This window comes from Monopterus albus, unplaced genomic scaffold (assembly GCF_001952655.1).
Source record: "Monopterus albus unplaced genomic scaffold, M_albus_1.0 scaffold153.1, whole genome shotgun sequence".
NCBI lineage: Eukaryota > Metazoa > Chordata > Actinopteri > Synbranchiformes > Synbranchidae > Monopterus > Monopterus albus.
Genome location: NW_018128033.1, coordinates 547,022 through 572,563, shown reverse-complemented (window position 1 = coordinate 572,563; position 25,542 = coordinate 547,022). Strand labels below are relative to the sequence as shown.

At 41.1% G+C, this 25,542-nt stretch overlaps 1 protein-coding gene across 2 annotated transcripts in view; it reads left to right on the top strand.

The window, feature by feature from the left end:
- LOC109968548 (neuropilin-2-like) overlaps window positions 1-25,542 on the top strand; it is a 91,597-nt gene that overhangs the window by 20,384 nt on the left and 45,671 nt on the right. For both annotated transcript variants that reach the window (XM_020614891.1, XM_020614892.1), the window contains exons 3-7: window positions 5,869-6,050; window positions 12,767-12,994; window positions 15,109-15,264; window positions 15,346-15,515; window positions 19,980-20,135. In XM_020614891.1, coding sequence (XP_020470547.1) covers window positions 5,869-6,050; window positions 12,767-12,994; window positions 15,109-15,264; window positions 15,346-15,515; window positions 19,980-20,135 — 892 coding nt within the window. The remainder of the gene's footprint in view (window positions 1-5,868; window positions 6,051-12,766; window positions 12,995-15,108; window positions 15,265-15,345; window positions 15,516-19,979; window positions 20,136-25,542) is intronic.

Below are 25,542 nucleotides of genomic sequence, written 5' to 3'. Positions count from 1 at the left end.
TCATTTACCAGCTGTGTGCATTTAGCAGCTGCCTGCATGGTGGGGGTGATACATAAACAGCTTTTAATCACTTGTATGCCAGCAAGATACACAGATTACCATCAACAGTGACTACATTCATGCAATCAACAAACAACCTAATCAGAAACTTACCTGAAACCCTCGTCTTGCTCAGAGCTTTAATTTAGTCCTTTACAGGTTGATATTTTCAGTCTGTGAAATTTTACAAATAGCTCAGACTGGTCAGCAACAATAAAAGATAAGCTTTCCTCCATTTTTGTTGTTGATGGCTCAGTCAGGCAGGTGCATCTGTGCACTGCTTTGCTAAATCTCCACTGTTGGATATTGTGAATCAAAGAGAAAAAGAAAAACACCACCAGCGTTTGTCTGCTCAGTCACTTTGTTCTACTTTTGGTGTTGTTCTTCTAAATGTGAGAAAACGCCCAGAGTCCATAAAGCGTATGACACTTTATCCACATTGGAAATTACAGGAAAGGGTCTGAAATGTTTGAATTTGATAAGCTCCGAGGTGGTTGTTTTAGAAAATCCTCTCACACATACACACACACTCAGGTAATATAGATAATGACAACAATATCAGTGCTCAGATTTACAGACACTCCCTGAGGCCCTGAAGGTTCACGTGATCAATGTCCATTACTGTAATGACTATATATATACGTGTGTGTGTTTTTGTTTGTTTGTGTGTGTGTGTGTGTAGCCGTAGTCTCCAGGACAACCAAACCGATCAATTCCTCATTATGGCTTTAAGATCAGAGTTAGTCTTTCAAAGACACACACACACATTTTCCATTCATCTGCAGCAGCAGGTTTATTACTTGACACCAGTGAAGTCAGTCATCGTCTTCGATCACTATTAACTACTTCAGTAACAAATCGACTACAGCTGTGTTTACTCTACACACATAATATGGAAATACAGTGCATACAGGTCACGAGTGTGTCAGTCATTCTTATAGACTTGAACACTACATTAAATGACAATAAATACATTTTTTAACAGCTTTGAGAGACTAAACTGAAACAATAACTCTGATGACTAACAGCTAACCCCATAAGCCTTTCAGCTGTATCTTATATCTAATGTTTAAGAATATAAAAATATCCTCACAGGTGTGATTTGTCTTATACTGTCCATGGCTGCTTATGAACATGTATTATTTGAAATTCTTTTGTCTCTATAGATGTACATACATGAGAATAAGAAGTAGGAGTAAGTAGGTATAAGGTCAGTAGCTGCTCTTGAACTACACCTTAATGGAGACATCAGTGCTGCTGGAAGCATCTTTTAAGTCATCGGGCTCGGTTGAATCCACCACCTCTGTAAATGTTGTTGTCCTGGCAGAGGAGCTAACAGTTTCACTTCCCCATGAACAAAATATAACTTATAGGAATGTAGCTTGAATCACACTCACATGACTGTCACTGTTTCTGTATAATACATGTGGAATTTACTCATAATTGACTATTTCTGTTCCTCTAACAATGTTTGTGTGCGATTACAGATGACTGCACTTCCCTTTCATGCAAAGAAGTGCACAAGATTTCAGAATACAGGAAAAAATATGTCCAAAACAGCAACAACAAAAAAATAATAAAACAAATGTCTTCCTCAACAGTGTGTATAAATATAACTCCCAAATTAAAACACACTGAGCCCCAGTTAATACAGTGAACTCAAAGGTTCTGTTTGTATTTCATTTTTCTGTCTTTCTTCACACTATGAAAACACTGTCACATATTACTGCAGGTCTGGCCTGCTTTTAGCTCTGTTTAGTGTGTGTCCCTGTTATATACTGTATGTGTGTGTGTGTGTGTGTGTCAGCAGTGCAGACTCTCTGTCTACTGCTGAGGGCACCCCTGATGTTTGAAAGAAATGTGCAGGTGTAAGAAGGCAACGTTCGACCTAAAGAGAAGGAGAGAGACACAATGTGTGAAACGCAATTAGAACAAAGGAAGAGGGCTGGAGGGTTCATCTGTGTCCAGACCTTTTCCTTGGTTCCTGTCACACAGGGTTTGGAAACTTTTCTCACTTTTGAAAGACACCTACCCCCAAAACACACAAACATAAATCTCAAATGTCAAGTCAGTTTTAAGTCTACTTCCAAAACTCAACACAAATCTCTGCTTGAAGTCCACCACGAATGCTTGTCCTGCCCCGTGTCTCTAGCCACCCATGTTACAGGTTATGGAACAACAGTTTGTTTTTTCATGTAAGTAAGGAAAAAGAAATCCCATACATAGCTTTAGGACAAACGGATTTCATGGAAAAATGTGGGAGAAATGAATTCAAGATTTTTATAATTTCCTATGGCAAGCCTCAGCAAATCACTGATTGGCTGCAGTGAAATATACTGGGAGAAAACAGAGAGGGAGATGATGGGATTACACAGTTTTTAGAAGCTGTGTTCCTCCCACACAGAGCCAGATTGGAAACCTCAAACCCTTATAGATCCATCTGAGTGCATGGCCACAGGGTCTGTGGCATCAGCATGTTTATGTGTGGGATAGATAGTGTGTGTGTCTTTGTACAGGTCTCTGGTGTAGCTGTGTACAGTCTTCTGCTTCCTACTAAAAGCACAGAGCTGGAGGGAGGGAGGGAGGGATGGAAGCACACCTGTCTCTGTCTATCTGAGGGGAGGAGTTGGCAGAGTGAATGTAGTGTCGTTTTCTCTTTCACTACGTTCACACCGTGCTGGCTATAGTAGATTCAAATTCTTTTTCTCTTTGTTTTTGGTGCTCCATCTACACCTGAAAACAGAGCTGCCCTTAAATGGCCTCCAGAGTGGATAAAGCTGAAAAATGGCAGCTTGGGGTTTTTAGTAGAGATAAGGAAAACCGGGCTTTGGAACATTTGAGGTTGCTCAGACATAGTCTGTGGGCTATGTAACTGTAAAGTCACCAGCTTTCTGTCAGCTCTAACCTACTTTACGGTCAGTCATCTTTCATGTCTGCAGAGCCGATAACACAGTACAGCTGTTGTCATTAACCAGTTTGTATGCTGATTTTGTCAGATAATTTTGATGTGACTGATGCATTGGAGCAACAGCACAGGAATTACTGCTCACCTGATTAACATCCATCTATCTATCTATCTATCTGATATCCTCTTTCCTCAGTCTCTTTGATTCTCTCTCTCCCACACACTGGCTCCTGGCCACTGGTTATTTGCCTGACAGCACATTAGAGAAAGCCACAGAAGGAAAGGGAGCAGAGAGATAAAAGAAGTAAGACAAAGAGCACTGAAAAGTAAAACTCTGAGAAATAATTAGGGAAAGGAGCGAGCCAAGAACAGAAAGAAAAAGAGAATGTCAAGATACAAGTAGCCAGTTGTCATTTCAGAAATGAGGAGCACAACTAAATGCCTAACACTCAGAAATGTTGTGCACACGATCACGTACACATACAGAGACACAGACACAGCGATGTGACAGTATAGGTCACAAATGTGGCAACAGTTCCTCACAAAACAGATGTTTAAAAAAAACCTATGCGAGAGTGGGTGGTGTGTAATTCTTATTATGTCAGGGGCTTGCTCACCTGTCAGAATGCACTAACCGGCACAGGCTGAGAGAGACGAGTGCATGCACATACACAAGGAGTGCAGCAAAGCCACACACCCCATTCATCTGTCAGTAGACACATTACACTGTGGATATGCACAGTAGAGTTCTTATTGGCAGCAGGTCATGTTTTACTGTTACAAGACAAGAGAAGAAGAATGCGAACACACCTGCACACACTAAACACGTGTGACACCTGCCACTCAGATGGTGGGAGTAAATCGTTGTTACAGTGTAACAGGATGGAATATACACCACTTAACTGTATTTAATCTGTCCATGTCAGCTCATATCAACTCTCATGAAAACCCGTTCTGTTCAGCCACATTTAAGGGATTTGCCTCTGACAGAGAACAAGCTAATAACTTCTACACTTAAGACTTGGTTCTTAGTTTTAAGGTTAAATGTTGGGGTTGAGTAAGTGTGTCTGGAATGAATATATGCCAACGCAGCGTTCTCCTCCAAGAAGTGACAAAACCAGTATATGTGTTGGTTTTGACTGCCGGGTGCTGGGCTGATATAATGCTGTGAATGGATGATAATAAAATTAACATCTCTGTGTTTTAATGTGTCTGTACAGTAGCTTCGTTTTTATCATCGTGCATCACATGATAACTTCATCTGGTGAGTCACTGGGGGACTTTGTCACTGGCAGATGGTATTTTTTAAAAACAAATTAATGTCACACCTACCTCTTAAGTTGTATGGAAAAGACAAGATGCTTTGAATCCATCTGAGTGATGCATGTCAATTTGATTACTTTAGAAAAATATAAAACTGATTGATATAATGTAAGAAAGACCCAAATTAAATAGATAAATTGAATTTGGAATCAAACTTTATGCCTTCCATCATGATGAGGTACTCAGTGAGTTTGTTTCCAGGAAGCTATTTTAGACCAGGTGTGTGTTGGGAATCCAGACATAGAGGCAACACTCCTACTGAGAGGCTGGACATAGTTCCTAACACCTGTGGTCAGAAAACATGAAAGAAACAGGAATAAAATAGCTCTGAAGTTAGTAAATTCCTTTTATAGAAGAAAACAGCCCGTGACTCCCTTTCTGCTGATGTCTAGTGTCCAGTAATAACAAGTATGTGAGACATTCTAGATTGTTCTGGTTTTAATACAGAGCATTGCCGCCTTATGGTGATGTCATTTTTATATAATGAACTGAAGACATACTATAATATCATGGAGTAAAAACCCTGGAAAACACAAAACTACAAATAAACAGCAGAACATTATAATATCACAGGAAAATGTCTGTTTTGGATCTGGTTAATCATAATCTGTATTTTTTCTTCATTTAATACCAGCATGATCAGTCATGGGTTACCACAGACCGTAGTTGTCACAGGAAAATGCTGAACTGCCTTAAATCCATTCTGAAATGTGGAACGTGTGAATTTCTCTGTCAGTTGAAGGCCCTCAGGAGGGAGCGTTATTGAATTAGTCCTGGGAAAGGTCGTAAACTAGTCATTTGTCCCACCGTAATCCTTTTCTAGCATCGAAGGCTGTGGGCTCCATCGAGAGTGTCATTACCAAACAACAACGTTGACCCTATTGTAACATAAAACTGAAAACATGAAATAGATTTTTTTGGTTTAATGTCTATTCTCTTGCACAAGACTTGTTTAGCTACCTATTTAAGACACTGTATTCAATTGCATTAAAATATTAAACCTGTAATTCAACCTGATAATAGCTACTAGGCAGTGAGGTAAATTAGTTATTTAAGACTTGGAGTCAGTTTTCCTTTAGTGCACACTACTGTTTACTTATCCAAGCTGAAAGGAAGTGTGTCGTTTTATATTCTCACTGTTTGTATTATAATGTAGTTACAATCCATTACATGGAGTTCTGTAGATCATGAAGCCCATAACAGGTAGATTATATAATCACTTGATAACAGTGCAGTTACAGAATCTTAAAACATTCCTATTCATTCCTATTTTGTTTCATGCAGGTGGTTCTTTTCCTCCTCCTCCATCTGTAAACTGCCAATGTCTTCTGCTGCATTTATTTGAATTGTAATGACACCCATGTTTCTCCTGATAGCAATTCTGCTTTCAGAAGTCCCTCTAGACACTGACAGATGCAAACAATTTGCTCATTGTTTATTTTCTGTAGCCAAACCAATATAATTCCTGTCAGGTGAAAGTACTGAGGGGAAAAAGACTAACAACATTAGACTCAAAGCAGGTTGTGAAAATTTAACAATTTACTCCTCCTCAGATTAAAGTCTCCTCTTCTCAGTATCTCCTAAATATTTGTCCTCTGCAGGTATGACTACGTCGAGATCCACGATGGAAACTCGGAGACAGCTGACTTACTAGGGAAACACTGCAGTAACATCGCCCCTGCGCCCATCATATCGTCAGGTCCCTCGCTCCACATCAAGTTTGTATCAGACTATGCCCACCAGGGGGCGGGCTTCTCGCTGCGCTATGAGATCTTCAAAACAGGTAAACTGAAACTACTTTTCATGCTCTTTATAGCCTGAACCGATGTAAATGTTTCGCTGTAAAAAAGGAAACCTGTAAAAGGCCACATTTTTGTTAAATCCGGTATTTTCAGTTTGACTATGTCACATGATATTCAGCACTGGAACAAGGAGATACAGATATACAATGCGCAGCGTTGTTGTTCAGCTTTGGAAAAATACATTTTTTTTACTTTTGAAACTTAAAAGAACAAAAATCCAGTAAATGTCTATATTGTCTATAACAAAAATGAACAGGATTTTAGAAGAACTGCATCTTAACAAATGAGCTATTAGTAAGTGTATTACAAGCTGCTCATAGAGGACTCAGCATACATCATTAAATGACCAAGCCCCTTTCATTTCCCTAGTGGGAAACAGAGAAAAAATGACAAGAGACACAGTAGAGGACCCTTGAGAGTCTTTTACACTGTCCAGACGAGATATCTTTGCTGCTTTATGGCAGTTTGTGTGTGTGTCTGACATGGCTCCCCTTCACGCTGCCATGGGTCAGCCAAAGCTAGACCAATTGAGATCAAGGACGAGTGAGACAGAGGGGTGCGTAGTGTCGGCCCCACAGCCGTCTTGTTGTGTTCACTCTGAAAGCATTCCACAGATGCCTGTTTAATTGAGTCCTGAGCCCTGACACACAGACACACACACACACACACACACACACACAGGGGGCTGAGGTTACTAACACCACATGTATGAGTGTTGGTGTTTCTCACCTGCTGGCACAAGTGTGTTGGGATTTCTTACGTGTGTGTGTGTGTGTATCTTTTGCACTTGACTGAGTTCACCCAGTGGACTTTAAAAAACAAGGGCGCCAATGTTCACACCCTAGGTACCTGACACACAGAGACAGAGATCTGTCAGACTTACAACCACACAAAAACATGGTAAGCATTTGGATGTGCACTGTTTTGTTTCTATAGACCTGTACAGTATAATTACTTACTTACTATAACAACAGTTGCTAATCAAACATTTCCTTATATACATGTGGTATGATTAGTTCATGATTTCATTTTTATAAAGAGGCTTAAAAAACTTTCATATGTAACAGTTTTAGGAACTAAGTAAAACAGTTTGTCACTGGCTTTGATAAGGTCTTGTAAATCCAACCGTGGTAGTTTAAGCAGAAGAACATTCAGTCAAAACATGAACATTTCCCATTTTTGAGTTACAGTAATGTCACAGCTAATCAAGTCTTTAATGGGCTGAGAAGCTTTAGCTTTTCAGATGTCAGTAATAGCTGAGAGAATGCAGGTCATGGTCACAGTAAGGACATGCATGGTTGCAGTTTCAAGAGAAATGTCAAGAAGCATCAGCTCACATTACAAAGATGTTCATTTTGTCTTACTGTAACATGGATAAAACATGTTTTGTATTTCATGATTTTTAATTCATGTATACATATTCATATAAAAACCATTTAAAGAAAAGTCTAGGAGAGGAGGAGGAAAGGAGGAGAGAGACTTTGATCTTCTTCTTAGGTTGACCAGGATAAATTGTACAGGAGTAGCGCTGGTAGATAACATAGGCTATGATTTTACCATGAGGCTATACAGTAATCACAACAGACACACACACACACACCCACACACCCACATATACAAACAAAATCTAGTCACCCACTCAACCAGACGTTCAGATGCACCTTCCAGGATAACAGGATCTTGTTAGCAGTATGGCAACAGCTTGAATGCTCTAAATGGCTCCATCATTACTGCCAGAGAAGGCTGGACATAAATCCACACATGCACGTTACACAGATGGAGACAAACTAAAAGTCATGTAGAGGCTATTTTATGGTCTATCAATTTTATGGAAGCATCTGCACTCTGAAAACCTTCTAAAAATCTTCTCTCATGTATTTCCACAGCCTACGCTTGCTAGCACATGTTTTCTCACAACTAGTGTAGAAACAGAAAATGCAGGGATACTTCTAGGACACAGGCACTTGTAGTGAAGACACGGCAAATGCTTTTTTTTTTCATTTGGTAACTTTTTAAAAACATGTTTGCTAGTGACTGTTTGAATTAGCCTGAGTAGATGAAGGGTTGTGTTGGGTGTGTGGGTGCAGGCAAAGAGGGGGGTGGCTCTGGGACATTGTAACACACTGTTGAGCCTTCTCAGTATCAAGTCGGACTACAAAAGCTTGGTGAACGACATTCTTGTTTATTGCCTACACCCACACAGAATTTGTGTTGGTGATAATATATTTAGAGACTCACTGGAATTGTTAATAGTCTTCTTTTGTTAGCCAGTCCTGGTAGAACAGTGTCAGTGGTTGGACAACTGAGCGGACCCGGCTCTCAGAGGTGACTGCCATTACAAGCCAGCTGGACCAGCCACAGCTTAACCTGAGCAAATGCAAAGCAGATGCTGTGTGTCACGTATCTGCTCTTTGCTTGGGTGAGGACAGGGTTCAGGGATGCTTTGTTTCAAGGGTCGATTAGGTTTAGAAACCAGTGCTGCTTATTATGATGCTCTGAAGATTTATGACGGCATAGCCTGACGCCCCCCTCTTTGGTACCAAATAATGGGTAATGGGTAATGCCCTCCCATTCTTTGGCACATTTAATTGTCTATTATTGACTGTAATGAAGAGGTTGCAAGTGCTGCCGTCTTTAACTTTTTAAAAACATCATAATTGCAGCTTTTAAAAAAAATGTCATCATGGAGAAAATTAGAATTTATTATTTCTTTCAGAATATTAGAAATGTTATTTAAAAGGTTAAAACATCTGTTTTGAGTTGCAAACAGTCGAATATTGAACAGTTTATTTCTGTGTACAAAGCCTTTATGGGACTAATGCTTATTTGGCATTTTATACAACCTTTCTCCCAGTATTTCTCTCCACTCTGTGTTACTGGTGGAAGAACTGTCTGAGCCAAATACAAGAAGGCCTTGTTTAGTAGAGAAGAGCATTATTTGCCACAGCAAACAAACTTTGTGTCCTGAGGGACATAAAATCTCTAGAAAAATTAATTCAAACTATTTGGGTCCTTTTTTTAACCAATTCTTTTATTGTTTCTGTTAAAGTCTTTAAAAACATTAGAAGAACTAAGCCCTTGCAGTAGATGAATTGTTCAGTTATTCCGTCTGTTCCAGTGTCCAATGGGGTTTTAGTGTTGATAATGGTTTTGCTTTTCTTCATCCCCTTGACCGAATATTTAGGAGGGGTCTCAGCCCCAGTCCCTGCCTGTTACTGGGGTCCTTGTTGTAGAGTAATGAGGGGGTTGCATGTGTGCATGCATGTTGTGTCCTCTTTGTGTCCTAATTGCTGAACCCCTCGCAGATTAACAGTCTAATCTCACTGGAAACAAGCACACACACAAATACAGAAACATATTTACCACCAAACACAAAAACCTGAAAGACATTTTAATCTCTCATTTGCATATCAGGTAAAACAGATATACAAAAATTCAGACACACGTGTATATAAAACACATATGCCACACTTACTTTTGTTTACAGCTCTGATTATGGATACTGTAGTTAAATTCCAGCCAATACAAAGACAGCCACCAGGATGCCATGGCCAATCAAACTGAACTGTCTGGCCAGTGTGCCCCCAGCTGTTATTGTGACCCAGAATTCACCAGACATACACAAACACACACATGTCAGACATACAGTAATGCACTGATGAGGCTGAATGGTTACTCACAACTGCAGGGCAGCTTGCATGTCTGCGTGGAAACATTAAGTCACAAACGAACATGCACTCACACAAACTCTCCAGTCGGTGTAATGTGGAAGATATTGTGACAATCCTTCCAATAACTGCCGTTGTTTACATTCCACCCAGTGCCTTTAGGCACTTCCTCTCTGCCTCTGACCAACTACACATCAAGTCAGTTTATTACACACGGGAACCAATCACAGCACTCGCTCCTCCTTCCTCTGGCTTTCATTGAAGAAAGTGGATCCAGATCTTAGCCGGTGAAAGTCGGTGTCAGAGGAGTTTCAGCACCTTGATCCTACCAACTAATACGACACTGAGGTGGAATCTAACCACACATATGGAAAAATGGGGGGTGGGGAGCTGTAGCGTGTGTGTGTGCCTGTTAGTGTTAAGTGTTCTCTGCAAGTGCACTCAAGTATATGTGTGCGAACTAAAGGTTGGTGGAGAGAGGGAGGGACATAATTGTGGGTTTGATCTGACTAATTGTTTGGATGAAAGCAGATGTGTACATGCTTTACACACACACACACACACACACACACACACACACACACATATTTATACAGATATATACAGTCATAATTTAAATAAATGAAAGTGTCTGTTTCCCAGAGATCTCTGACACACAAGCCCCAGCAGCAGATCCAACACAAACACATTAACACACACACACACACACACACTTCTCCAACCTTACCTCATAGCGAAACACACTTCTTTCACATTTATGCAATTCAAACAAATGGGAAGTCAGGAGAAAAGAATAGGAAATGAGATGGTGGGGGAAGGGAATGAGGATGGAGCTGAGGAGGATGAAAAGATGCATGGGACGCATAAGGATGGTAAAGAAAGAACAGCGGGAAAGAAGTGAATACAAAAGAAAAGAAAAGAAGAGTAGTTTTAATAAAGAAATTGATAAGTATAGAACAGAATCCAAAAGCCACAGAAAACAGACAGGTGGACATGAAACACATTCTAACAAATTTCAAGTGCACTGCTTTTTTGGACATGAAGTAATAAGAAGGGAATAAAGTTGCTGACAGCAATAGAACTGGTCAGGCATTCACTACACACACACACACACACACACACACACACTCAAAGTCATGCAGGCCCACCAGTATCAGATTCTGTAAGAGGAGCCCTGTGACATACTGTGTGTGTTTGTTTACAACGGAGGTGAGTGCATAAAGGGGAAGGTCATGACAACAAGCAAACCAGACTGGAAAGTGGGACAGAAAAACAGACACACATGAATACATCAAGACTGATAGACCTGATCTAGCACATTAGAGAGTGGATTTTAAATATACCCAAGCTCAACTGTAGACATGTTTCCCCACAACTGCTGGTGTGTGGGGTCTGTGAAAATCCAGAGAAAACGTGAGCTGATTTAAAACAAAAGCAAGAGAAAAGGACAAGTGAAGACAGGAAAAACATCAGTATTGCCATGTAGACCTGCAGATGTTTATTTGATTATGAATAACAGACACTTAGCAGGAATAAAAGAAGATGACACAGGGCCCCACACATACAGTACAGATGCTTGTTTCTTGCAGCAGCTGACAGTTTGCAAACTGACTGACTGAGTTCATACTTATTCAGTGTAACAATCTAGTTTTCATTGAAACCACCAAGAAAGTAACCATTTTAATTTACTGTCTTAAGTTTGGATCCTTGCTCTCTTTGACTTCCACTGTGTTATGTGAAGGCAGCACAGCAGTAGCAGCTGTGGCCCTCATTGAACCCTGCCATCCACAGCACTGCACTGTAGTCAGAAGCACACAATACACAGTCCACATGTTTACAAGTAAGGAATAAATGTTAAAAAGTACCAAAAACACTCTTTGGGGGTGCAATTACAAGCTTAAAGGGGGAGCTGGTCAGGGCAGGGGCCTGTGTCTATACCCATACTGATTAAAACTGGAAAACAGCTGAAACATGTCCAGACACCCAAACAGACTGGAGGGAAATGGGTTACCATAAGAAGCTTAGACTGTGTGGGTTTGTGTATGTGTGTGTGTGTAACCGTTTGGTCATACATGGCTGTGTGGGTCGGAATAATGATCCAGCTGGTGCGACCACCGCCTTCGGCCTATAATGTGTATATGATTATTAATAGAGAGGGTATTACAGATCCCCAGATTACCCTAGATCACTGTGAGAATCAGTGTGTGTGTGTGTGTGTGTGTACAGGTGTGATGATATCTAAAGCTTCTCATGACAGCAGGGCCATGTGACTGTGATACTGTCAAAAGATTTTATGTCTGTCTTTCTCCCTCCTATTTTTCAGTTTCTCTCAGAATGTCTGGTCATTTTTCCTAAAGGTTAGAGTGGGGTCGAGGCTGCCCCTTCATTTTCCCAGGAGCTGTCCCCTGTACTTCTACTTTCTTTCTTATACTTTGCTGTATCCTTGACTTTACAGGCAGCACAGTGTGAGAACATCACTGATCTACCCTCTGAAGGCCTGCTGGTTAAAATCTATGTTATGTTTTTGAAGATGAAATACCTGAATCAGCCATTGTTATTCCCTACATGGCCATTTTTGAACATACATTTGGCAAGATTAAGATTTATATAAAACTATAATTACTTCAGCACAGTTAAGGTTCAGTAGATCTAACCACACTCATGTTCACATTCCCTGTGCTTCCCACAAATCACATTAACTGCCTTTAAAGTACATAATGTGGATTCACAGTTAATTTCACATAGCCCTTCTATCTAATGAAGAAAACAGAAATAACAACTCCAGAGGATTATGAAATTCTAAGGCAGATTTCGAGTTGGCTGTGAGTTTGAATGCAGGCTCCTCTAAAAACAGCACTCGAGCGTCTGCCCAGATTAATATCATTAGTTTGATGTATAATTCCAGTCCAAGGTGACTACACCCTTTTCTAAACACATTCTCTAGATAAGGTCACAGTTAATGAGGTATACCAACCTCAGACTGCTATTGATATTTATTTTCTGTTCAACATTCTGTGTTTTCATCCCAGGTTCAGATTGTTCCCATAACTTCACCAGCCCCTCAGGTCTCATTGAGTCCCCGGGCTTCCCTGACAAATACCCCCACAACCTGGAGTGCTCCTTCATCATCATCGTCCCCCCGAGCATGGATGTAACCCTCACTTTCCTCACTTTTGACCTGGAGAATGACCCCCTGCCAGGTGGGGAGGGCGACTGCAAATACGACTGGCTCGAAGTGTGGGACGGGCTCCCAGGAGGTGAGACCTATACTAATCATCTGAAAATGACAATGATTTTGGTGTCCAGCTCTGAAAAAAGTGTTGATGAGGGTAAACTTGATGGAAATGTCAAACAGTAAGTCAGCCATTTCATGAGCCTGTACACAGAGCTAAGTAAAAATGGTACAGTATGCATTCTGCCTTGCCTACATCATTATTGACTGAGGTGGAGTAGCAACTATTTTAGTAGCTGTGAGTAGGAAGATGAAAGTTAAGCTTACAGGCAGGATGTTGGCACCTACTTTGGAGAAAAACTTTTCAAGGGTACAATAAAATGAGAGTTGGTGAGAGGAGGGAGAAAAGAGGGGAGGTGAGAGGAGGACCGACAGAGGGCTAGGATATTTCTGGTCTAGCTACGAGAAGAACTGGAAGAGTGCAGAAGGACGAGTCTAAGGCACAAAGACCTTGGATCTAGTTTACAAGAACGAAAAGAGCAAAGAAAAGTCCTACACTGAGGGGAAGACTGGAACACAGAGATAAGTAAATGGAGGCCAGAGGACCTCTGGTCTTCCTCCAAGAAGAACACTGAGAAACAGGAGGATTTAAAGGGAATACAGTGATTTTCATCCTGGAAAATAAACACCTGCTTTAATATTTTATATTACTTCATTTTAGTTTTTGATGACTTTATATGTAGTTTGTTGTGTGACAGCTTCTATTTCTCTCAACCAGTGTATTTAGTTTTACAAACTGACCAATTGGAGTGGAAACATTTTTAATTTCTTAATTCCCAGATCTTCTAAGGTACTTAGAAATCAGCTGGTAGCAAATGAAAGCAAATAATTATGTTTTTTATAGTGTATGAATAACCTGACTTAACGAATTTAGTCTGAGGAGGAAAGAACAGCCAGAGAGATGGAACCAGGAAAAGAGGGGGGTTAAAAGGAGAATAGAAAGAAGCCACAGTATCTTTACTCATATCCATCTTCGCCAGAGGATTTAATAGAAGACAAGAGAGGTGAAGCAAAAATGAAAGTAGAACATAAAGTTGACCAGAAAGTCAAAATAAAAGAAGAGTGGAAGAGAAGGAGAGGATAAAAGGCTTCTGCTCTGAGTGATGGAGAGAGACAACAAGAAAGAAGGAAAGTGAAATGAAGCGAGAGGAAGTTGAAAGGGAAGGAAATATTCAGGATTAGATGAAGGGGTGAAGCACTTACTTTCACCCTTTGCAGGAAAGCAGGGATCAGGAACCGCACAAGGACAAGAAGACACAAAGAGAGAAAACTAGACTATGAAGTATTGCAGTGTGTGATGATGTTTCTGTTTTCTGACGGGGCAACAGGAACTGAACAAGATGATTTGTATCTGTAAGCTAGGAATGTTAAATAAGGAATTATTTAAAAAAAACTATTGAATTAAGTATTAATTGTTTGACCAGAATTTTATCCAAATACCATCCCTTCATTTACAGAATCTGTGGATTTGAGATGTTCTTTTCTTCCCTTCTTCCTGTTTTCCTCACACCTATTAAGAAAAGAGTTATTACTGTTATTTGCTCAAGGGCCCCATTTCAAATATCCACCATTCCAAAACCAAGAAAAAAAAATCTATCAGCACTGATCGATTGCCAGCTATTTTCTCATCCTCTTCCTCCTCCACAAGCCTCCTCATGTGTGTGAGAGAGGAGTCAGGGCAGGATGAATCTACTATCTGTGCTCCCACCCCTTCACACACACCCTAGGGCTCTAAATCACACTGTTTGTGTTGATATATACAAGTTGTGGCTTTAGTGAAGAAGACAGTAAAGGAATTACTTAGACCCTTGGATTTAGTATACATATCACACCTCGTAAAACCACGTCCTGTCCAGAATACAGATGCAGGGACGAGGGGTGATGACATTAGAATGTAGTGTGATGAGAATGTGTGTAATGTCAGTGGACAGGTAGTGAAAGAGGTCATGGAAAAGAGAATAAACAATGTAAAGGATATAGATAAACAAATGAGTGGATTAAGGGATAAAGAATGACGAGTAAACCATTATGTCACCTGGTGACTCAGTTCCTTACTGTTGTCCATACTGACATATTTAAGTTGCTGGCAGAATTTAAACAGTCTGATGGCTAATTAAATAATTCTTGTATGGTTGACAGTGGGCCCTTTGATTGGCCGGTACTGTGGGACCAGGGTGCCTCCTGAGATCCAGTCGTCTACTGGGATTCTCTCTCTGTCTTTCCACACTGACATGGCAGTGGCTAAAGATGGCTTCTCAGCTCGCTACAACATGACACACAAGGAAGTCAGTGAGAGTAAGTGTAAGTTGCTACCTGTTGTTTGTGTTTTTATTATGAAAAAATATTCACCCGAATCTCTTCTGCTCTCCCTTTTAGCGTTCCATTGTAGCTATGCATTCGGTATGGAGTCAGGAAAGATCACAGACGACCAGATCACAGCCTCATCAAGTTTCTATGATGGTCACTGGCTGCCACGACAGGCCCGACTCAATTACAACAACAATGGATGGACGCCCGGTGAGGACAGCAACAGGGAGTACATACAGGTATGATTTTGTCCTCAGCTTTAAAACATGCATTCAGTTGTCTCAGTTCTTATTTAAATCTAACTACAATACACTGAAAGACAAAGGAACGTCTGTTCCACATGCACTGAACTCGCACTGTTGACTAAACAGATGGGGTAAAATGCACAGACAGTAAAGAGCTATTTTAATATGTTTTTGGTCCATCCATCCATTAGCTATACCATTTATTCCTGAATAGGGTCGGGGGGGGGCAACCCACGCAGACACAGGGAGAACATGCAAACTGTGCACAGAAAGGCCCCGGGCTTGAACCCAGAGCCTTCTTACCGTGAGGTGACAGCGCCAACTACAAATCTAAGAGTCTAATCATGGACTGTATATAAAAGATGGATGAACCCTCTGTGTTATCACCCTTTGGTTTTCTGAAGCTTACGTCTGGCCTTTGCCAGTGGTACTGCCTAACTCCAGCTAATCCAAAAATAGCCAAAGAGGTGGAGTGAGTGGAGCTGACTATACAGCTAGTGGCTAGCCAGCTGTGGTGGGACCCTCCCACCTGTCACTCAAAGTGGCTACGCCCTTAATTATGCATAACTTTTAGCCTCAATATAATTTAAATGGACAAGTTATATAAACGTTCATCCCATGTACAGTTGTCATGGAAGGGAAAATTAACTATAGAGAATAAAACTGTTTTTTTCTTTCAAGCTATGAACAGGTTTGTTTTTCCTTAAAACCTGAACTGGCCATGTGAGGAAGTGCAGGTGTTAACACTTCCACTCTGGCTTCATTTCTCAGCCTTGGATGTTACTGTTGAGCCTAATCCTAAAATGCAGAATTGTTTCCTTGAAACAAGAAAGTGACTCTGCCTAAACTAAAAACACTTATTTTAACAGCATTTTTGTGTTGTCATGTCACACATAATAACTCTATCACAGCTATATTTGTGTCAGTGTATGTGTGGGTGAGTGAGAGAGCGAGCGACACAGAGTGTGAGTGGGAGGTGTAGCAATATCAAGGTTTAGCAGCTAGATGCCTGGGTTAAGCACTGTTTCCTGTGTTCTATCACAGGGCCAACTTTGTGCCTATCTTGTGCCAAGCCTGAGTTATGAGGCTGTCTGAGAGAGAGGGGGAACGGACTGTGAGGTTCATTCACCCCTTTGACAGAAATGGATTCAAACAGGGCAGCAAGGCATGTTTCAGTGCGATGCCATCTGTAAACAACTGATTAACTTCTTGGGTGTCACCTCTCTATAGTCTAATAAAACCAGTACACATTTAACCCTGGCATATTGTTTTTTTAGTGGGTGGGTGGATAATCATAATTTTCAGTGTGCTTTATGATAGATGATTGACCTTGTGGTCGAACACTGTGCTTTATTTGTACTTTATACTGATTTTTAAAATAAAAAAACATGGCAGAATTTTTAATATACAGTATAAAGCGTTGTACAGTAGTAGGATTTTGTAGAAATTTTTTTTACGGGATTAAAATTTATAGCATAAGTTAAATTAGAACACATTCTGAAAATAAGAGCACTCAGTGAGCGCATGTACCTCGGCCAAGGCATTATATTCACTCATGCAACAGTCTGTTGTGAAAAAAAAGATCCAGAGCAACACACAATGTGTCCTACCATCCTTGATCCAGATTGGATGGGATGAAATTTGGTCTGGTGATAGACACTGGTCAAAGTCAAAATCTTTATTTGTTATATGCAAAGTTAGGAAACATGATGACAGGGTGGGACCCATTGGACCTTTTTGGTCTTTTTGGGAGGAGCATTTTTTATTTTATGTACAGACAGCACCTCATCTGTTAATGTACAAGAACAATGTGACAATCTCAGATAGTCACAGATAAAGGTGGAACAAAAGCAGTGGCTCTGACTGTCAGAGCTCCACTGTAGTCAAACTTTGGTCCAGAAAAACACAGGAAAGGACTGTGGCCAAGAGGCAGCACAAGGCCAAGGTCTCATCGGTTTCATACTTCCTTCCTGTCTTACGTCCACTGCAGCTGACAGCATGCTCTCACCAATCCACTCTCAAATTAGCTGACTCTAAAGAATTTTTGTAACATGAATCAGTTGCTGAAAGACTTACCGTTATACAATAATCTCAATCCACAGAAAACCCCCGATAAAGATTTTACTGTTTGTGACACATCACATATTTGCATAAAATTGGTTTGACAGCCTGGATATATAGCTTCTATGTGTCTTTTGCTGTCTTTCTGTCACTCTCTGGTCACCAGTGTTGTGGTTGGGTCGCTTCATTCCACAGAGGCTCTCAGCTGTTCGCCTGCGTTAACACTTTGCAGAGAGCAAAGCCCGTGCATGTGTATGTGTGCAATAGCTGGTGTCTTGACAAGCAGCTGTCATAAATGCCAACATGCCTCTCTTTCTTATATCTTGCACCATCCGGTCTCTTATAAGTATGTGTGTGCGTGTTAATGCATGTGTGTTTGTTGATACATGTGCCCATGCAGCTCAGGCGTGCATATGTTGCCATGTTGGCTCAAGAGCCACATGTGGGTTTTTCTCTCACTGATGTAGCTTATATAATTGTTGTGTTTTATTCTGTTCTGGCCCAGTGAGGTGTGGTGCGGGCTGATGATGTGAGCACTGGTGGCTCCGTTCTTCTAACAACTCTGTGATTGATGAGGAACCTTCCCTGGGAAGCCTCACTTAGCATATCATTGTCTCTCTCTCTCTCTGTCTTTCATTTGTCCTCACCCCCAGCTCTTCTTTTTTCTCTCTCTGCTTCTCCCTCACTCCTTTCCCCTCCTTCTTTACTCATCTGCTCCTCTCCTTGGTTCCGTACCATTGATTAGTTGTCTGCCTGGCCCTAAACGTGCAGACATGTGTGTGCATCTGCCTGTGTGTGTGTGTGTGTGTGTGTGTGTGTGTGTGTGTGTGTGTGTGTGAAGTAATCTAAAACACCTGTCCCTCTGACAGATAACAAAGGCAGCATTTTACCTCCCCCGGTGTTTTGTACTATGCCCGCTTGGGAGGCACAGTAAACACTCACACTCACACATGTACACACACACAACAAGTTCTGATTAATCTACAGGTTTCAGCAGTTCCCATGGAGGAGAATAAATGTTAGAACCTTTCTCATCTTCTGCTCTCTTCCAACATGCAGAAGCCATCATTCATTTGAATAGAGAGCTTAAAAATGCGAAAAGCTCCTGTTACAAAGTTGCACATGTACTATGTCCCTAGTAAGGAACTGTTAACTGTGGGGTGACAGTGGTTCAGTGGGTAGAGCAGTCGCCTCCCAACCAGAAGATTGAAGGTTTGAATCTCGGTGCCTGCAGTCCACATGTCGACGTGTCCTTGGGCAAGACACTGAACCCCCAAATTGCCTGTGATGGTGGCGCGTATGCACACAGTGGCCTGGGGCCCTCGGCTCCACACAAAATTTCTTTGTACAGGATACGATAAAATAAAGCTTCTTCTTAATGATACTACTATAACCCTCAGCAAAAGCATTTTATGAGTAGAGCATACTAATTACAAACTGCATCAGGTTTGCAATGATGAGCTTGATGAGTAGTGTGAAAAGTAATTTTACAGTTGCAAAAGGTTATGGGAAATAATTATTCTGTTTTTTTGAGTTTCCCTTTAGTTGAAATGCTGAATATAATACCTAACATTTGACTTAAGGTATTTTCAGACCTGCAGTTTTCAATATAATTATATGGTTAATTGTAGCCCAGCAGTTATTGTTGGCAGGTGTTCCTCATTACAATGGTAAATTGTGTTCCTAAAAGAATTAAATATCTTGCTTCATTATTGTGCTTTACAAACTGTTTATAAAAGCATTACTTGATTGTATTTTATTTTATTTTGTCATGTTATGTTGTGGTTTAGAAAGCTACACTGTTCCACTTGATTTACTTGTTTTGGACACTGCAGAGGGAGTATCTACTTAAAGGACTTTGAATCGAAGGAGCTTTAAGCCCGTATCCAGCACACAGTGCTGTCCACATGTGATGTAACACAGTTAGCAACATGCCAGACACGTAGTGTAGCATCCACAGTCAGGATGGGGAGGTGATTATGGCTATTGTATGGGAGGAAATTAAAATGAGCCCCGGGTCATTATTATCGATCTGCCATGAGAAAGACAAAGAGAGTAGAGAAACAGAGAGAAGCAGATGAAGACGGGAGGAAAGGAGAGAGGTGAAGGTAAGAGGCAGGTGCTGATAAGTCCAGGTGTATGTTTGTTTACATCTGTCTGATTAATTTGATGTTTTAGGAGGTGCAGTATTTCATCAGGCATGCGACATGGGGTTTGAGCTAACATTTGAAGTAGGATTAGATTTAGATTAATAAAATTGAGAATTTTGTTTGGGATTTCCATTTGTTTCAGCTGCTTCACAAACCACTTGAGTGATCAGTTCTCAGCTTGTTCACATTCTTTAATACTTTGTTTATGAAATTTTCTTTTTTATTAAAGCTTTTCTCCTGTCAACAGGTGGATCTCCATACTTTGAAGGTGCTTACAGGCATTGCCACACAGGGTGCCATTTCAAAGGAAACTCAAAAAACCTACTATGTCAGCACCTTCAAGCTTGAGGTCAGCACCAATGGAGAGGACTGGATGGTCTACAGACATGGCAAGAATCATAAGGTAGGATGGGGCTCGTGCACAAACACACATTGCTGCCATTGGAGGGCCTGAAAAAAAGTGTGGATGCTCTTGGGTGACACACATGCCTTAACATGCACCCACATGGAAGTGGTAGTGAGAAATCTGAGATGGAATATATGCAGCAAGAGTTGACCACAAGCCCAAAATTCAACCGGTGTCTGCAATTACAGCTCTTCCACTGCTATTCACTTGGCTTCATTTTAAGGTTTATGACCAAGCCAGAACCAGCACATGTCTCCAAGTTCCAAGTGATACCTTACATCATTGTATGCAACTGCATTTACACTGCAGTCTGTTTTCCACATCCCATCTGGTTTTTGTTAGTTACTGGTCAGGACCCTGCCTAATGTTGACCTGGCTGGACAGGTCTCCAAGCTTTTTCTCTCAGAGGTGTTGAGGCATGATACGTCATCAGTGTGTTTGTGCTACAGGCTTGGAGTGCCAGATAGAAATGAAGCAGACAGTACTGAGGGTTTCTAAAATGGTCACAACTGCAGTTAAAGCAGAGGAGCTTTCCAGTGGTTGTGGCTGGATTTTCCATCACAGCCGTTCTATCCCTGCTGTTGTGGTCACATATGTTTGTCCTGCGGTCTAACGCCAAGTTTCCTTCATGAACGCTAATGCGTGCATACACTCACAGATGCATATTGTACATACAAATGATTCTTGTGCTGTAGGAGGGAAATGGGAGCTCTAGACTCACCATCTGGGGTTCCTCTGTGAATGCAGATCCCATAAGGCTTATAGCTGAAGAGAAGTGATTGATGGAGAAAAGCAGTGAGCATAATTAAGTTGAGGTATGAAGAAGGAGGAGGACAAGATAGTGAGAGTAAAGCAAATTATATATATATAAAAAAAATAGGTTGACAGCTTAGGCAAGGGTTGGGTTGATTGGAAAACTAATAATTTTTGTCACTGGCCTAATGAATGGGAGTAATTTTACTTCTTTTGTACAATAAATGGAAAACTAAGAATTATGTTTTACCGCCTGATCAGTTGTTTTGTCAGTCAGAGAGTAATATTTTGCTGACACCAGGCAAGGAAACAATAAAAATCAAACATCATAACAGATAAATGGTGATGTTTTGAGGACGTTGGTGTCACCACCCATAATCCCCCTTGACTCTCCCATAACCCTGGAAAACCGCTTCAAAGCCGAAAACCCAGGGAGACGGAGGGTTGTGTGAGAGTGTATGTGCAATGAATGTATGTGGGTTTTTTTAGGAAGACAGGTTTAGAATAAACAAGCAGCAGCTTCTGGTATAGAATATTCCTCTGTCTTACAAATGCACACACACACACACACACACAACCTAAAGCCAACTGGCAGCAGTCTTTGGAGCCACTGGGCCCCCTGGTGAGTCAGTCTGTGCAGTAATCTGATGGTTCAGCTCATGGTTGTTTGTTGTCCTTTCACTGGATCTACTACTGTATATCATTGCCTCCTTGGTACATTATGAATATTAGTTAGATACATAGTATGTACAGTGTATATTGTATATAGTCTTACAGATTGGTGTTTATAGGGAAGGATTAAAGAGGATGAAGAGTGGAATTTAATTTATCAGATGAAGAAATGATGGTGTCAGCAGCTCAGTCTAATGTCCCTTCTCAGCTGACATACCTCAAATGGCCAGTCAGCATCAGCTTTGCCGGCCCGACCATCGCTATCATCAGGGTGTAAGTAAGAGTGTGTGTTTTATGTTAGAAAGATGCATGAATCACTCAGGAGCAGTGGCCAAGAAGAGCTTTTGGCAAATTGAATTATAGTTTGGGTGTGTAAAATTTACGGGATAATTCAAGGAAATGGGTTTTATAACTGAGAACAGATCCTGGTTCATTTCAAGCATTTAAAATCACTCATTTATTACTACTTCGTTATTACTCCTTCCTTCCACTGGTTCTCTTTACATCCATCAAATTCCTACCTTCTTTGAAATCTTCATACAACTTGTTCTTTCAGTCTTCACTCTTTTCTGGCACACCTAGTTTTTCATGCTCGGTGCTCCACCATCGACCCCTCACCCACAAGTTTTTTTTTTTTGCACCCTGAGAAAATTATCATGCAACTAGACAGACAGTGCAAACCTCCACCAAGGCAGCTCCCTGCCTGCATAATGCCATTAGATCTAAAAGCAATATTCCCATGATAGTTTGACTCTCATAATAATGTGGTTTTCTTCAGTAACTTTTAAAGATATGGCCACTCTGTTGATACCCCACTGAGTCAGCAGAGTTTCAGCTAAAATTTGATCAGCATTGCAAGTCTGTAGCATCACTTGTTCTCTCACAGTTGCAAGTTTAGCAAGTTATCTGTGAGCCCCATAAATGTGGGCATTGTGGATCAGTTGATCCAGATTATTATTTAGATCCAGCTCAGACTTTGGCGTGTAGTGCTAAAGATCTTGTGTTGAGGTAATCGTGCAGTGCAGGAGAACATAAAATAATGGAAGCTACATGGGCATAAAAAAAAAGACATTTGAGCACAGTATACGATCTGTACTATTGCAAACATGTGCACTACAACTATGCATTTATATAATAGCAGAGGCACAAATACTTGCATGCAGGTGGACAAATACAGCTGTGTTTACAACCTCTTTTGTTTTTGTCGTATGTTAAAATTTGTCACAAAGGAGTAACTGTTCATGAAGCAGCCACTGTGTGTATGCACACACAGGGAGAGAGAGAGAGGAACATGCATATGCACACACTTCATTTTTAAACATCTGGGAGTTGGCACCACTGTCACACAACATCTCAATGATTTGTGTGATCTGTAATTGATAATGTCATTAGAGGCTTGTTGTGAGCCAGATGGGACACATGGAATGCATGTAAACTTTTTGGAGGAAAGGAGAAAGTGATATTCAGACACCATTTGCTCCTACATTGTACTGAGATACACCAAAGGCTATGGCTTTTTCAGTGTGCAGCAGTCTTTCAGATGAAAGGCATAGCCAAAATGTTTGTGTTTATTTCCCTGTGCTCCTACATGCCAGATATATTTAAAACCAAAAAACAAAAGAGAAAACAGCTTCTGTTTTCTTTGTGCTTTGGATGTAACCTTTGGTTGCACACAGATCTATCTCTCTTTTTTTATTTTGCCTTGGGTCGAGTGCAGTGTTTCTCACTTTTAACTTATAATTCAGTGCAAAAAATGGCTGACAAGAGAATAAGAGAAAAGCAGCAATTTTCAGAGCTCTTGGGTTGAAAAATGTTGTCTGGAGGAGTTTGAGAGTCTTTTGCTAGTAGAGGTACATTTAAACTCAGCGTGGTACAAATGTCATTACGTAGCCCTCCTGAACCGATGCAGGCTGTGGCCATTACAACACTGGACCTCAGCCAAGACTAAAACCTCTTATTCCCACCTTAATCTGTGAGAGGGAGGATGGATGAAGAGAGAGGGATGGAGAAGGGAGACGTGGGTGGAATGAGAGGGAGGGTGAGGAATTGTGATGAGAATAAAGTGTAGGAAAGTTGAAGAAAAAATTAGTAAAGAAAGAAAAACACAAGCAAAAGGTCAACCAGTCAAGCATTGAACTGATTTAGAGAGAAGGAAGCGGGCAAAGGGAGGAAAAGAGGTGGACACTGGAGGGAGAAAGCAAGGTTCAGAGGGGAACAAGTGATTGAAGGAAAGAATCAGAAAGGGGGAAAGAAATGTTCACTGGGGAACCACGGAGCAAAAGAAAGAGGGATGGGTGGATGGATGGAGGCAGGGGGAGAAGAGGAATAATGAGAATAGCAGACAAGGGTGTTGACCGTAAGTCTCTCTGGGTAGAGCAGAGGTCTCAGCCATACAGCTGAGAAGAATGTCAGGAGAGGGGAAAGAAAATGAAACGACAGAATAGAGGGAGGAAAGCCCCGAGATGAGGGAAATGCAACAGGGATGAGGTCACAGGAGAGTGGGAGAAAGGAGACGGTGACAAATAAACAAAGAAAAGCTGAAAGCAAAAGAGGGGAGGCAACAAAGGAGATATGATGTAGGATTTCAGGACTACACTGTCACACACACTCAGACACACCAACATACACTCAGATTTAGCTAAAGACAGGTTGCCTCCCTATATGTGTGTGTGTGTGTGTTCATGTGTATGCAATGAGAGGAGACAGGGGTGTTTTACTATTTTATAACTGTATCCACACACATACACACACACACACATATACACAACACTCGCAAAGCACAGACATTTGAATAATTCAGCATGTCTGTCGTCACTGGCTGACTGACTGTGGCCCTGCAGGCCCACAGCATAGCCACACACACACACACACACACACACACACCTGTTCTTTTCTTTCCCATGAGGTGAACATATTTTTTGTCATGCTCTTTTTTTATCCTATAGTCACAGCTAGACCTGGCTAGTTACTGTTTGACTCCAAACCAGAATCAACTACTCTGCACACTGTTGTTAGTCAGTGGAGTCAGTGTGTGTAACTCGAGAAAATTCTCTTCATGTCTGAAGTCACATGTATCATCTGAATAGGAAAAAAAATCTTTTGCTTGGTGTTGTTCTTGTTCTATTGGTGTTAAATGACGTTTCTGCTTGTTTGTGTAGGTCTGTGTGTTGGTGAGCATGGGTGTGTTTGTGTGTGTATGAGAGACAAAAAGGAAGACTGAAAAAGAGGTGCAAAGTAAAGCATCTGTTCGTGGTGTCATCTTCCCTTGTCTTTTAACACAGGTGGACCATCAACAAACCTATACAAAATGCACACAACAGACACACACATTATAACCTGAGTTGGGTTGCAGGTGCAGTCCATTAGTTGATTGTTATTGAAGCCTTTTCAGCAGAGCCTAGAGTGATCCGGGTTGCTAAATATCCCCTTACACCTCCTCACTGTGGATTGTTACTGCAGAGCCAGGACCTGGAGGTAAGGAACTAAAATATATTTGTTAATGAGTCTCCACAAACCCTTCACACTGTCCTAAATAGGTTGAATATCAAAAATGACGGTGTTGTGTTAAAAACAACAAGTGCTTTAAATTAAATGACCATATGGGTCACTTGTCTAGGGTCACTAGGCTGGAGCCCATCCCAGCTGACATTGGGCGAGAGGCGATGTCACCCTGGACAGTTCAGTCAGTATCACAGGGCTGAGCTTAGAGAGAGACAACAACCAATGACGTGCGGTCAGGGGAGGCAGGGGAGGCAGGTGAGGCAGAGCCTCCCCTGTCAATCTTGAAAAGAAAAAAAAGTTAACCATAAAATATAATAAATGTTAATATTTGTCGGCTGGTGTGTGTTGTAGGCCCTTTTGCCATTCGAATCCGATGTTGAAGGATTTTTTTTCAATAAAGAATAGCAGAATTTCCGTATGTCCTGTTCAAATACATGGAGGAGATGCACGATGAGGCAGCACTTTGCTGTGCCTCTCG